At 40.8% G+C, this 15,344-nt stretch overlaps 1 protein-coding gene across 1 annotated transcript in view; it reads right to left on the reverse strand.

Moving 5' to 3' along the window:
* The window catches only part of ADAMTS17 (ADAM metallopeptidase with thrombospondin type 1 motif 17), a gene marked incomplete at its 5' end in the record, with an annotated part of 193,977 nt that overhangs the window by 139,276 nt on the left and 39,357 nt on the right, over window positions 1-15,344 (reverse strand). The window contains 3 exons of the mRNA XM_082488798.1: window positions 7,532-7,575; window positions 13,784-13,941; window positions 14,526-14,609. Coding sequence (XP_082344924.1) covers window positions 7,532-7,575; window positions 13,784-13,941; window positions 14,526-14,609 — 286 coding nt within the window. The remainder of the gene's footprint in view (window positions 1-7,531; window positions 7,576-13,783; window positions 13,942-14,525; window positions 14,610-15,344) is intronic.

Below are 15,344 nucleotides of genomic sequence, written 5' to 3' on the forward strand. Positions count from 1 at the left end.
GTGGGCAAGCCATGCGGTTAGAGTGATGGAAGACAGACCATCCAGTCCTCTCCAGGGAGAGCAGCCTCTTGGTGTCCAGGCCCAGCTGAACAAAGAGAAGAAGAAGGAACAAAATTGAGCAAGGGCTTCTAAGAGCTCTGAACTACCACCAAAGAGAAATAGACCCTTGGCAAAAAGGGAAGGGAAGGGGGTTAATCATGAGAGCAACTAAGGGTCTGTGACACTTCAGAGCTTGGGACTGGAGACACATGGAAGAGGGAACAATGACAAACATCAAAGAAAATCTGTCACTAACCCTCCTTCCACTAAACCCTTTCATTTATTTTAATTACACAAGTTAATTCTTGTCCCCAAGACATGATACAACAGAGAGAAGATGAAGAAAAAAGTCGACATAACTAGAAATTCAGTTGATAGCGCTCACAAATTAAGAAATTTTAAGAACAGAACAGACTGTTCAATCACCTCTTTTCTACAAAAAACCTTGCAACAGGACCATCCAAGCTCTGAACTAAGGACAGTATCTTGTGTTTCACTACTGCGTCTCTTCCAGAAAGACAGTAATTTTTCATCTAAGGAGACCAAGAATCCACCACTGACCCAAGTATATGGAATGAATAAAGAAAAACCTAAACAAGACTACTGAGCTGCAAAACAAACCCAAAGGCAAATGAAATTCAAATGCTCTACTTTCTGTAACAATAAAAAGAGAAAATAAGTCTCTATAAGATAATATCAGCACTTCACTCAACCAACTACACTAAACACATTGTAAGTTTTCATATAAATCAATGAGAAAGTTGATGTATTTAACAATAAATATGTAGTCTGTTACAACTGGCAAATACACCTTTTTTATTTTTTACAGACTGTATGGAGGGGAATAGATTGTGTATGTATGGCCTTTGTTTGTATTTTCTGTTTTATTTGTCCTTCCAAAAGGAGAGTGATCAGCTTCACTGTGGTTTCCACTGGGTTTCATTTTCTGGTTCTCAAACTTCCACTGGGTTTCATCTCTGGTTCTCTATTGGGTTTTTGCAAGATTTTTAAATATTTCAGTGATTTTGAATGCTCAAATAGCTTAATAGACATGTCAACTGATCTTCTGAAATTACAAAGCACGACCCTCAGGAATTCAGGCTTTCCAAAGATGTCTCAGGTACCCCAAACCAACTAGTCTCTCTAGAAAAAAACCTCATCCTCTTTTTTTTTTTTGACAGAAGTTCGAAGGAGGGTTTGCGTGTCTCAGACCACAGACCACATATAAGAACAGGACCAGGATCCTGACCCCACTGAAATCACTAACAAAACTCTCACCGAGTCCAATGTAAGCAGGATTTTCCTCTGGTCTTTAGCCGTGAGCCTGTGAACAGCTGTGCACACGTGAAGCAGCCTGGCTGAAGCCATGTCCTTGAAACAAGAAAGAAGGAAAAGCGCACACAGGACAGTGAGGTGAGAAAGAGCAAGAGTTACAGCAGCAGGAATTCCTGATTACTGGAGTGGCTGTGCTCATCCCAGCACTTCTATTAAAATTTTTGCAATCTTATATTACACTGACTTGGCACACAAATTTTTAGTGGGAATTTGCAAGAGGAGAGATTGCTAGCTGGTGAAAAGAAGTTGGAAGGCCGTTGTGTGTAGGGTGGGGCCTGAGAGATGGTAGTGATGAATATGCCCAATAGCACAGTTCTGCACTGTCTGGGTTGTGCAGCTGAGCATTTATTCCCTAGCAACCAAAAGGCAAGGGAAAAAGTCTTCCACTGCACTGTACCACAGCTCCCTTTGGTTTCCTAAAGCCAGCAGTCTAACTCTCCATTGCCCTACCCAGCCACAAATGACACAAAACTTTGCAATGCTGCGAGGCCCCTCTCTTCCACAAACACCAAATCAACTTGACGGTGTTTCTTTAAGGGACATTTTAACCTACAGTATGTTCATTTTAATGCATTAAAGTGTGTTTGACTTCGGTCCGAAGGACAGTCCCAGCAAGGCTTTTGCTAAAGCCAGGCACTGCTTCTCTAATGAATTGTTTTAAGCAGCAGGTATTTCTATTTATTCTGGCATCAAATAAAAACCCGCCCTGGAATATACAGAAACATTCAACACGAACCACTATGGAAAATGTTTTTAATGTGAGAATTCCTTTTCTTTTCCACTCACAGCAAACCAGCTAGTCTTTTCCCTTTCCTTGGGGATTAATTCTCTGTTGTGACACTGTTAGGGGACTGGAACCAATATTACATAGGGAAGAAGATTTAAATGAACAGTACACAGTACAGGCAGGACCGAGCAGAACTGTTACTTGCTGTGGATAGGAGGCCACCCAACTGCACCAGCAAATGGCCAAGGAAAAGGTAGAAGTGTGCAGCCCTTTATTCAGGTGTTTTACACGGAATAAAAAAGGATCAAATCTACTTGGAGACACAGACCAATCTCTCATTTGCAATACCTGGGCATATTTTGAAACACTTTGCTATGATAAACGCATAAGTAGAATGCAGGGTGTAGCTACAAAGGGAGGGAGATTGGCTCATAGCACTATAACACACAGCTCTATGATAGCACTTTGCACCCACAGCTCTCCACACACTTTTGAAAGAAGGAAAGGACTAAGATATGAACACACCGGTACAGCAGAAGGATGTCATCTGTGTAGTCACCCAGCAGCGCAATGGCAAAACCAAAACTCGATTTCCCCATTCACATATCAGTGTTCGGAAGACTCAAGAAAAAAGGACACAAATTATGGAAGAGTTTATAATCTTCAGGACTCTCAATAAGTTATCTTTGAGCCCTTTAATCAAAGCCAGCCAGGAGACGGGAATGTTTTTCACAAAACATTGATTCACTTGTGGAACCAGTCTGGAAAACTATGTTTCTCAATCACCTCCTCTCTGATGCTCGGTTTTCTCCAGGCAGCTATTCCTTCAACTAAACCTGCCCATCTGCAGTATATACACTATACTCTGCTTTCTTTTCCCCAACATCAAGCCACAGAAAAGCACATGTGACTGCAGCAGAGGTAAAGACATTTTTAACCAGGGCAATTTAAGGATATTTAACACACATTCTCATTTTCCATTTCCCAGTTCCACAGTGCCCCCACTTTTATTATTAGCTGAATACAGGGAAGCTTCAGCTTGGATCTGGGGTAACATGTACACTGAGGAATCAAGGCCAAGCTTTGCCTTGAAATATGCAGGATCATTCCTAACTAACCGTAAAGCTGCTTATTTGGCACTAGCAGTGGAAACATTGAACGAAAGGGGCATTCTCAATCTGCTTATGTCACAGAAAGGTTGGATTCTGACAACGTGCAAGGCTCCAAGCTGCAGCCTGATATTAATAGCTAGACATTAAACTCTCAATTTGGCTGGCTTAGAGGCAGCTCAATTGGAACAAAGATTTTTCTGCAGGAAACGGCAGATCTGGTTAGTCACATCACGAGAGATGAGTCTGAAGCTGCAGCAGACTGCAAACATTTTTAACTGGTGTGTGACAAGCCTGTGTCGCGCAAAGCGAACCTTCCCTGCTCAAATTGCAGAGCGTATCGGAGGTTCCACAACTGAGGCTGTTGAAACACAGTTGTTGCAAATGTATTGCACACAGGCATATTGTTTTCCTTCTGTCCACCTCCTTTGGAATTTATTCGTTCTTAGGGCTAACTTACACAACCAAGTGGGGCAATGAGCATTAACAAACTATTTCTTAAACAAATGTGGTTCTGTTTCTTGGCACGGCCAGTGGGGTATCACCCCACAAAGACATACCTACATATTTTCACCATTTTTGAGCTTGTTTCAGCCATTATGTAACCTTCCACACTACCTTAGCAGCTGGGCCAAGAAAATTTGAACGAAGTCCCCAGAGCAACTGGTTTCAGTGAGGGGCCCCTGCCAGAACACAAATACAAACCTCCTGCTGCTGTTTTCTCTCTGTGTCTGCATGGCAGGCAAAGATTCCAGACAGGTTTTTCAATGTGGATCTTTTTGAGCACAAATGAACACCTCTTATAAGCCATTTAAACTTCATAATCCCACTTCCGAACAACAGCCGGGCCTCAATACTTCCACCAGGGAAAGTTTTGCTTCCATATTTCTCACAACGTAAAGAAAAATCAAGGCACTGCCACTAAAAAACCCGTTACCTACAGCACTCTGAGACCTCTTATTTCAGTAGACTTAATCTAATAGATTCTTTATAGTCTCTTAGACATGACTAAGCAACATCAGATTCTGGACTTGTATTGCACCATATACTCAAGATCACACTGCTTTATATGAGAACTTCTTAAGCCATGCAATCTCCTGTAGCTTTGCACTCAAAATCCTCACTTCACAGAGGTAGACAGAAGCATTCAGAAAGTAAGTGATGTGCCAAATGTCACACAATGAGTCAATGCCAGAGCTGGGAATAGAAATCAGGAGTCTAGAGTCCAGATTCTCTGCCTTATATAGAGCAGTAGCCTCAGTCTCCTAGTTTAGGAGAGTGCCTGCTCACCAGAAAGATATTTCTTCCTTTACAGGATGGCAGTGTACTTACTACATTGCAGTGGCCAACTTCATCCATAAGCAGGTATAAAACACACACATGCATCTGCTGAGACCATGTTCTTTATATATAAAAGCAAAGTGTAAGTGCAAGTTGGTGTTAGAGAGAACTTTGGGGAGTGCTATAACCTCAGCATCACCACCAAGACCAAATGCAACGTCACTCTTTGGGCTAGCTTCTTGCTTTCGCAGGCAATCTTGATGATTTGGAAGGGACTACCTGTGGGAGCTGGAGTGAGGACTAGGAATCTGGAAACAATAGAGACTGCTGAAACATCAACATAGTTCTTCATAAACCAGTATGGTATACCAATAGGCATTAGCCTACTGCACTCACATTAAGCCCAAGTAATGCTATATTGCTATTTATATAACCCATATATATACACACACAGGGCATGGAATGGTGGCTATTAAAACCTATTTCTCTACAACTGACACCTATTTTTCTCCTATTCTGACTAAGGAGGAAAACTGGAGAATCTTTCACACAGTTAAAACTTAGTACTACTAATACTAACCACTTTAACAAACCTTGCCACAGAAGTATATTCCTTAAATCATTCTTCCTCTGCTGTGACACATACACAAATGACACAACAAGGCCAAATTCCCTTCCGGTCTAACACCTGTAATATGAAAGAATTACATATGGGCTAACTTTCATCAGTAAAGAAAAATAACATAGTTACATCACCAATACAATACCTTTGGCAGAGAAAGGGGAATGAAGCTAATACAGTGCTGTAACCATTCACAGAAGGCAGAGACCATGATCTCTATGTAAATCACAAATATTTGATATAGTCAGGGCATCAGACACACGCATAATTATCAGATACTGTCCTATGTGTGTAGGACACACACAAGGAATCACAAACATGAAATATCTGTTTTATGGATAGGAATCCATCAAAATCCAGCATTGTCCATTTTCATATTGCACCATGTCCTTAGCAAGCTGATGACCAGAGGAATTAGTTATCTTCTTCAGGCTCTACCTCCAGCCATTAAGCATAAGAAGTATTTCTCAAGGCAGGGACAGATGAGATATCAGTGTGTGGTGTAACTTGGGCAGACTTCACTCAGATTGCAACCCTACCAGAATAGTTCCTTATTTTATGGTTTTGAAGACAACTTTCAAAATATGTTCCCAGTATATACAACACAGAGATATGGACCTAAATTTGTAGATGATCTGAGATGACTGCAGTAACTCACCAATTTGGGTATAGGCAGCAATGCTGGGAAAGTGATGTTATCAAAATATTTACTTATTTCAACAGTATTTAAGAAAAGATGGTATCATATGATGGAGAATTTCATCTGTACTCAGAGATAAGGCACACTGCCTCTGGGTTCAGACAACAGAAACACTAGGGCATAGAAAATGCATAAGTGAGGATGCTAATGCTTTGCTGCCATATAATGAAACTGTCAGAGGGGAAGGAAGGAAGAGTAGGATTGAAGAGAGCAAAGAGGCCAGACTGGTTTTGTCCCAGGAACATTCACGTTCTAAATATTTTGGAAAAACTATGGTGGAAAGAGTAACAAATTATTTTAACGTGTATTGTTCTGATCTCCCACTTTCTCCACTGGAGCCACAGCCTGCAGTAAGTCACAGCACAAGAAAGTACTTGGGTATTGTAGGAACAGAAAAGAAGTCATAAAAATATTTCCTTAGTCATGCTGTCTATGGTAATATCATTCCCTGGATCCCTGGATAGAGATCTTCAACAATACTGGCTTTAAAAATGGAAAGAGCTCTGACCTTCGACAGCACGTGCCTTCCATCAGCTTTGCCTCCTCCTCCTCCCCCCTTTATTGCATCTTACCACAGCCATCTCCAGATGCAGGTATACAGTACAAAAAGCCCTCCTCAGTGGAAGCATGTTTTCCATTGGACACAGAATAAAGACATTGTGAGGGATTCCCACTGGAAAGAAAACTTGGACATCCCTGCTCATGTTTGAAAAGAAAATGTATGTACTTTTCAGCTCCCCCCCCCCCCTCCTTTTACCAGATCATTCTCCACAACACAGAGAGGGAAGGGCCTGCATTCCGAGATGAGACTTCTGTAGGTAGTCTCAGGGCTCCCGCTGAAGGCACTTTCCCCCATGTTCCTCATCACCCACTGTTGTCAGCATAGCAAACCCTAGTCTGAGAGTGTCTCTCCGAACACTGCAGTGTAAGATCAGCTGAAAATCAGGATCCATTCCAATTTTACATAGAATGTAGGATAAGGGACCGCTTGACTTTGAGGCAAGTCTCAAAAAAAAAAAAAGTCATGCAAGCATCACAGAGAGGATGTTGAGCTATGCCTCCAAACACTGCTGCTACTGTGGTGATTAAAAAAAAAAAATACCAGAAGAACAGATACAGTGAAGGTTACTGCTACCTAAGTTAAATAAATAAATAAATAAAACCAAAGCATTTAATGTGTAGGATGTGAGGGCCCTGTGTATCCAGGGTTTGGTTACAATTAAAGGCAGTTAGGAAGTAGGAGGAGTAGGAGGCAGAAAAGAAGATTTAACCTGGCTTTCCTACAGTGAGGTATTCTTCTCTGGTGTCTGAGTGCCAGTTTGATCTGGGAGTATTACACAGGTTCTTATGGTTGGAAATACATTCATTAGTTAGCAAATTCTTTGTTTAGGTGAAAGAGCATTGAAAGGAATATTATACAGACACACCAAAAGGCAGTTTGTTAATCTTCAAATATCTAATTCTACATCCGCTCTAGAGAAGTAGAATACTTAAGATTACTTCCTGAACTTGGAGACCTCCAGTACTTAGAAGGAGTTAATATTTAATGGCTTATTTATAGTTCATACCCTGCTCAACTAATCCGTATTTGCATCACAGAGGTATACAGAATAGCAAAAGCAATATTACAGCAAACCAAAGAATGAAAGATTGCCCAGAAAGCTCCTCTTAGCATAGAGTTGGCTATCCAAATACTCTCCCCTACTTCTTTGACTTACCCACAGTGTCACAAGGCTCGTCTTTGTGTACGCAGAAATCTGTCCTAGAAAGAAAAATAGAACAGAAGTGAAATGTATCGTGTGCCTCCAGACTTCAGGCAAGGAAAAAGCAGTGATGCATGACTCACATATCATGGGTGTTGAGCTTTATTTTTTTTTAAACTGCTGTGCAGTCTATATGATGACATCACTGATAGCAGCATTGATTGCTACCACAAGATTACAAGCAATTATGTGAATCAGCTCCATATTTAACAGTCTAATTTAATAGTCTTAAGATTTAGCATGTAAAAGAGTACAGCCTCACTCTATGATGTCTGACTTCTTCAGCAACTGGATTAAACCAGAACCTCTTCTTTTCACAAGAGAACTGTAACAAAAAGGAGCAGACACCCTGTGATGTAACAGCACCATCAAAAGTGGGAGGAGATATGTGGACACTGCCTGGAGACACAGAACTGATCGTGTATACCCAGAAATTCTCAGTTCTTCACTTTTTCTTCTTCTTCCACTAGAGTAGAAAAAGACAAGAAAGAAGCAGGACTAAACAGAGAAAGACAGATGTTGACAAGGAAGAAGAAAGAATTTAAGGATTTGCCAGGTAACAGCTAGGTGATTTGGCTTCAGCTAAACTTATTAGTCAGATTTGCTATTTTATGATTTGAATACAACACAGAGAGGTTCAAGAGACTTCATTCGGTCTCCATTACTCCCCCACATCTCATCAAGGCAGGAAGAAATACTACACATACCACTGGCACCCACAAATCAACCAAGGATCCACAGAGCTTTATTAAACAGAAACAGAATAAAAAGACTTGAAGCTCACCATCTAAGTGATGACATTTCATGTGAAAAGATTTTGTGAGATTCCTCATGACAGAAAAACAAGTGTGTGAGAAGTATTTTATAACTAAATTAATGGTTTGAATACATTTCAATAAGCACTTAGACCTAAACTTTAGTAGCTATCTTCACCAGACCTACTTTGCCGTGCTATCCCTTACAAAGAGGAGCTAGAGAAAAGCATTACATGTGCTAAAACATTTCAGAAGTTCCTTAACCCAAGGGAAGCCAAGGAACCATAATCTCTATCATTATGGCTTTCCTTACCCTGTGGGGAGGCTAGTGAGAGAATCATATTAGTACACTTGAAGTGTGTCATTTGAAATGCCTGAGTCCCCACTGGGATTTTAAGTTTAAGAGTTTGGCAGGGGGGGAAGATTAAAAATACTTAGAGAAAGATAATACTTAAAAAAAAAAAATCAAGAAAGATTAAAAATACTTTTTTCTTGAAGCCAAATATGAAATTAGTGTTTATAGGAAAAGGAATTTAAGGCCCAGGACTGTGGCTGATGAACCCAAGCCCTTCATACGAAACTCCTCTGAAAGTCACAAATCAAGTTGTTTCTCACAACAGCTGCTACTAGCTCTTGTTAAGCAGACATTGAAAACTAACCATGCTTTAATGCAGACAACCGTAACAACCATCAAAGTGTTAAAAAATCAGATAGGAACAAATCAAAATCGGAAGCTATAACTACACACCAGCCCCAGCTTTCATTTTTCACTGCAGCCTTACTGTGTCTCGACACCTTGGCATTCCAGTCTTTCTAAAGAAGACTAATGACAGTCTCCTGACGGAGCTGGCACAAGCACGCCTGCTTGAGTTCCCAGAGCCAACTTGATGGAGGTTTATTTAAGGACTTATTATGTTATATAAACTGGTAAATCAAACAGATGCTTTTCTTGTGACAACAGATAGCTGAACTATTAGTAGATGGCAGGAGGCCATTACTAGAAAAGTATCTTTCTTCAGGGGCTAGCCAGCTCTGCAAATAAAGCACAGCAATTTTGCTCCTCTGTTCTACACGGAAAGGTGTCTGGCACTTTCAGGCAGCTCCCTGGAGAAACTACCACCATGCCATAAAATGAAGGGTCCTGCAAATGATCCAGCACAACTGGCAGACTCTCCTACAGAGGTAGAACAATCCTTGTCTGTAAAGAGTGCTGTGACGCTGTCTGGTCAGGGAAGGACTTGAATAAGGTCAGCAAGAAGAACTGAACGTAGCTGACCAATTCACTGCATGTGGGCCTGCAAGTATGAAACCTCCTCAGCCCATCCTTTAAACTGTCATAAACACAAGCCCAAGAGACACCATCCTTCTATTCAAAGATCTCATACCGAAATGCTAGGCTTTAAATGATCTGGACCTATTGTAAACATTTTAACTCCAAACTCTGTGGCAAAACAGAAAAGCACATCCAAACCTTTAGTCACAAATGAGCTAGCTCGGTGGCTCTCAATCTTCTTCCAAAGGCAAGCAGCCACCCCATCATAAAACCTATATACTGAAAACCCTACAGTCCTTTCCTGGCAATCAGAGGGGAACCAAAGACTGAAAAGCCATTAAGAAAGATCTGTCTCACCTGTGGATCAGCCACACCAGCAAGGCAAGACGACCCCATCATGGCACTGAAACTGATCTGCTTTTAAAAGGATTTCAATCACAGGTCTCTCTGGAGCATTTTTGAGCTTGACTGCATCTATATTTTTGAAGTGAGAGCTTGACATGAATGATACTATGATAATTTCAGAGATATAAAAACATATCTTAATATTCATTGCATGTGCAGAGGTCTCTTATCACAGAGACATAGTTTTGTTAGCAGAAACTTTTTTAGAGCTATGTTGGAATAAAACTCTTACTCCAGGAGCTGCAGTTCAAATCCAAGATCTGACCTTATCACACTAAGTCTTGGATAATATACTGAAATCACATGCTGTAGCTGTGAAGCAAATTCACTCTTCACTTTTAGCCACTGACTGAATCAAGTAGGACATGTGTTCTCATCTTCTAGGGACCTGTGAAATTCTTGGTCATTATCACTTGTGGTACTGTGCAGAGTGTTTCCATTAGCAGACTTAAACAATTCTTCTAAAAACAAAATTACAAGTCAGTTGTTTTGTTCAATGAAAATAGCCAGAAAAGAAGAGCTCAAAACTCCTCCTACAGTTACTCTTCCATCTGGCTTACACAAACTGGAAAAAAATACCTAACTGTGCTAAGCTAAATTCTGCAATTCAAACCCTTCCTGTAAGAAAGGAGGACAGTAGTTGAACTGTGCAACATGAATAAGAAGTATTCTGTTTAATGGCTACTTCCCAGCATTCTTCAAATGACATCTTTTCACCAGTTTAACCCTGCAGGGTCACGAAGCTAAAGGACAGAGGAAACTGGTACAATCAAAAATCTGCCAAAACCCCCCACCTTTCCCCACCCATATACACATTTAATAGCACTATGAGCCCAGTTTCCTCGATGCACATTGAATTGCTTCATTTGCCCATTTAATGGGAAGGCAAGAGCTGGGGAAATGTGGAAGGGAGGAGCAGGATGCAAGTGGAATAACTATGCCAGTGTGAAAAAAACTCAAGTCTTTGCTTAATGACAGCTCTGAATTCTGTTCCTATCAGCGTTTTGTCATTCTTCACTCTGCTATCACACCACCTATAGTCTAGTAAGTGACAGAAACACCTATAGCCAGGAGGTGGGGAGAACAACAGAATGTCTGAAGATTTCCTAGGGAATGCAAAAGATATAGGGGGAACGTGTTTCAAATGAGATCTGCTTCTAAGATCACTAAGATACAGATTCTGCAGACAGAAGTTATTCTGGTCAGCTACCCATTAAAATATGAAGTACATTGTCCATTGATGCCAGAGATCTGAATTTCTACAAGTTCAAAAACAGAACTCGAACTGATGATTATAGAGACCACAACACTGTACTCAGACCTTCAGGGCTATAACAGATTATTCCCACTGTCTCATTTATTTATTGAACTGGACAATGGTACATCTTGTTTCACAGATAGTATGCCTCTTACCTGGAATTCAATCAGGTGGATACTTTTAAAATCCCCCAGGAGGGATATTTACCACCTAGGTAATCTAATCTACTTTTGCTACACACGAGTACATGGGGAACATCAGTTAGAGGTGAAGTTTCAAAAGGCAAGCGTGCCTTGGTGTTTCAAATGAACACAGCCAGATTGGAACCAGAGGGATTTCTTCAGAGCCTGACCCCAAAGAATCTGTTTCTAGTCCTAAAGCAGCTGCAGCTGCTGAAAATTCAGCTTCTGCTTTTTCTGGCACAATTGCTTGTGCTGGACATGCTGTTGCTCCCGTATGCTCTACCACTGGTCCATCTGTACAGTCTGGGGAGGGTCCAGGGACACACACACAAACACACTTCCAAAGCCAAGAGTAGAAAACCTCATTTCCCTGATGCAGGACTCGGGCTGCGGGGCCAGAATTCTTCCAAGCAATGTGGCATCCTCTATGTGGCAGAAGCAGGATGGGTTAAGGATGACAAGACACAGCAAGAGGAAGGAAAAGGACTACGAGTACTTTGGGGTCAACCACTGCTGGCGTATCAAACAGGAAAAATGCTGCTCTTATGCACAGCAATGTACTCCCTGGCCTGAACTTTCTCACAAAATCTGAATCTACTGAACCTGTACTTCAGCTATTCTGACTGCAAAACCCTGCAAATCTATTAAACAATTCTTCCTACAAATTCTTTCTACCATTCTTCTTCAGATGCCTGAGTCCAACTCATTTAGCCTGACATTATGCATTCAATTTTATAAGCTGCAGAGAGACTGCACAAATGAAATGTTCTGCTCATTCCCTCCGCCTCATGCTTAGAGCACATCAGAAGAGATTCTGTATGCCTCACTTGTCATGCAGGACAACTGGATGCCCAGATGAGTTTAACAAAAATGTTAGTTATTTATTTAGGCCCTGATCCAATGAAGCACATGCTTAACTATAACCAGGATGTGCAGCCCATTGACTTCAAAGGAACTATTCACCCTGTCTAAAATGTTAAATATCTGCTTAAGTGCTTGGTTGGACTACACTGAATACAGAGGAGAGAGAAGGATTTGGGGGAACTGCACACATGTCTGTGAAGGTGCATTCTTACGAACTTTGCTGGCCCCATGCCCTGCTCACCAGCTATTTTACTGAACGCTCACCAAAATCCCACGGATAGTTTGCAATGTGACTATTTACACAATAGATTATTACAATCAGAATGGCAGTTCATGCAAAAACATGTATTTGTTCTTATATTGTTTGCAGAGAAAAAAAGGTGAAAGAGGTGAGTAATATTGAACTGCAGTACAGACATTTCCTGTCTCAAATTGGGGAAGAAGAGGGTAGGAAGTAGTGGTTTTCTAGCACATACAGCATCCATCTTACACTATATTTTTGTGCTCCCTTTAATTATTCAGAGATCTTTTCTATAGCAATGCATTCTTCATTTACACCTTAAAGTATGCAATCAACTCAAAAGACCATGGATTTGCAACTCCAAATTTATGATAACTGTAAGGAATGTGGGACCTGCATTGTATGGTGTGGTCGAGCTCAGGTAGTGAAGTTAGAGGAAAGAAGACTACACATTAAAAGGGAACACACCCTTTTTGCTTACTTTATCTGGGTCATACCCTGATGTGTTTGATACATCAATAGGCACAGAGCTGCAGGCTGCAAGGAATTTTGCTCAAGTATTCATACACAGATTATTTCACGTCTGAAATAAATGCAGCAGTTTTCAAACATACAAACAAATTAAGAATTACACCCCTCCTCTATCTCAGCTCTGATACAGGAGAGGTGTTAAACTGGTTATTTCCTAGGGCAAAGAGAGAGAAAATTAATTTAGTTCATGGTATTCACCTCTCGCTTTCTTTAGGAGATAGCTCCTGCCCCACTACTGTTACACTATCTACTCCACAGCTACCAACTGTCTCTCTTCCCAGACTGTTCTGTTGATTCATACCTAATTACACACAAAGCACTTGTTCTCAGCTGTGTTCTCAACTCCACAGCTTCTTTCTTCTAGGAAGAAGGGCTTATTCTCCAAAATCTCACCTATTTTTTCCACTTATACCAGCTGGTGTTAGAAAAAAGTATCACCTGTGCTACAGCCATGTCTTGCCTGTATCCGGACTACGAAAACACTCTGGTTCGGGAGAGATGCTTTTGCACAGCCTTGTTAAGAATACACAGAAAGAAGACAAATCACTTTCATCTGAGCCATCTGAACAGCACGTAGGTAGCAAATGTATCATCACCAACAGATCTTTTTTTTGAATTACTGCCAGACCAGATAACCCCGTCATTGACTGTGGGCCATTGTTGGTTGAAGTTAACTGATAAACCAGACCTCACTATACCTGGTTACAAAAACTGCAGCATCCACAGGAGGAGTGTCATCCCTTGCGCCAGGAACCTGGTTGTTACCAAGGTATTTTGCCCCACCATATTCTTCATTTTGCCATTGACAAAAGCTCTCCAGAGACCTCTCTCCATGATGCCCAATAGACAACTTTGCCTTTTGGAAAAAAAAGGGAAACAAAAGAAATATCAGTCACAGTCTTTACATAAAGCATTAGACCTCTGATGAAATACCAGAAGCTCAAAGATATAGACGTGATAGAATGAAAAGTGCGAAACCAGCTTCATCTGAGCAGGTGAACTAGGGACTTCGGAATCCACCACACTGACTTCTGTCATTCGATCTACAGAACAAACTCCACCAGCTGGCAGCAGTCACAGGCTTCTAATTCAGCACTACATTCAAAAGTCTCATAAATCTGGAAGTTATGTATTCGATACCAGAGCCATAAAATTTTTAATCTTTGTAACAGCTAACTCTTGAGACTGGTTCGCAACTGGACAAAGATTTACCAGGCAGGATAAATTAAAGAATTGGAGGTCCTTTCACTCCCACAGCCCCCTATACTTCTCACCTTTAATTCTGCCTGGTGTACTGTGGCAGGCAGTGCTTACAATTTGTGATCGTGTGGCCGGACATGCCCCACTTTCCCCCCCCACCCCAGCACAAGGATCCTGCTCTGCCTGTGAGACTACCATAGTACAATTATAACAGCAGGGTTAAAATGAGTTAGAACTCACAGGACGGTTGCGGAGCAGGACTAGTTTGGTCACTCGAATGCTGACTTTAATTCCAAGACTTTGATGTTGAAACATATTGTACACCTGTTAAAATGCAAAGAAAACATGCACAGTGTATCAGTGACAGTAACAAAACCTAGTAACAGTGGAAGGGACTACTTGTGAGTAAAGTTAGACATTTGTCCTTCAAAAAATTGATCCAAAACAAACCCAAATGGGTAGTGCTATTACACTCAATAAAATAAAAAAAAATTAAGAGCTACTATGTTACCACTGTAACGGTTCCCTATACTACAGTGTAGCTAAAACACTTGCAAAACCACAGTAGGTTTGCTCCTAGGTACTGCACTTGGCTTCACTACTTGACCAATTTGTCACAGACTAATCTGAGCAAGATTCAGCATTCAAAGACAAAAAACATCAAAAAACAAAACAAAACCCACCCAAGACAGTTGCAGAAAGAAAAATACTTTTAACTGGAATAAATAAGAGAAAAAGGGTGGCTGAGCAACAAAGGAAAGGAGAGAAGTATTCCAAAGGATCTGCAAACGTAAACCAAAGTTTCAGGAACATGGACATACGTTATGAAGTATCCAACTAATATGGATCTTCAGCATTTAAATATCAGAGATATCTGAATGCAAAATGAAATAATGGTGTGTTTTAGACTTCAGGAAATAGAATGGAAAAGCAATTTCCCTCTGTTATTTTCATATCTTATATAAGAGAATAGTAATAAGGCAGCACATAATGACACAAGCCTCAGGAAATACAAAAATAGCACCGGAAACTACCTTACTACTTTCTCCAGATTTTGCA

Source organism: Vanellus vanellus (assembly GCF_965231255.1).
Source record: "Vanellus vanellus genome assembly, chromosome: 11".
NCBI classification, from domain to species: Eukaryota; Metazoa; Chordata; class Aves; order Charadriiformes; family Charadriidae; genus Vanellus; species Vanellus vanellus.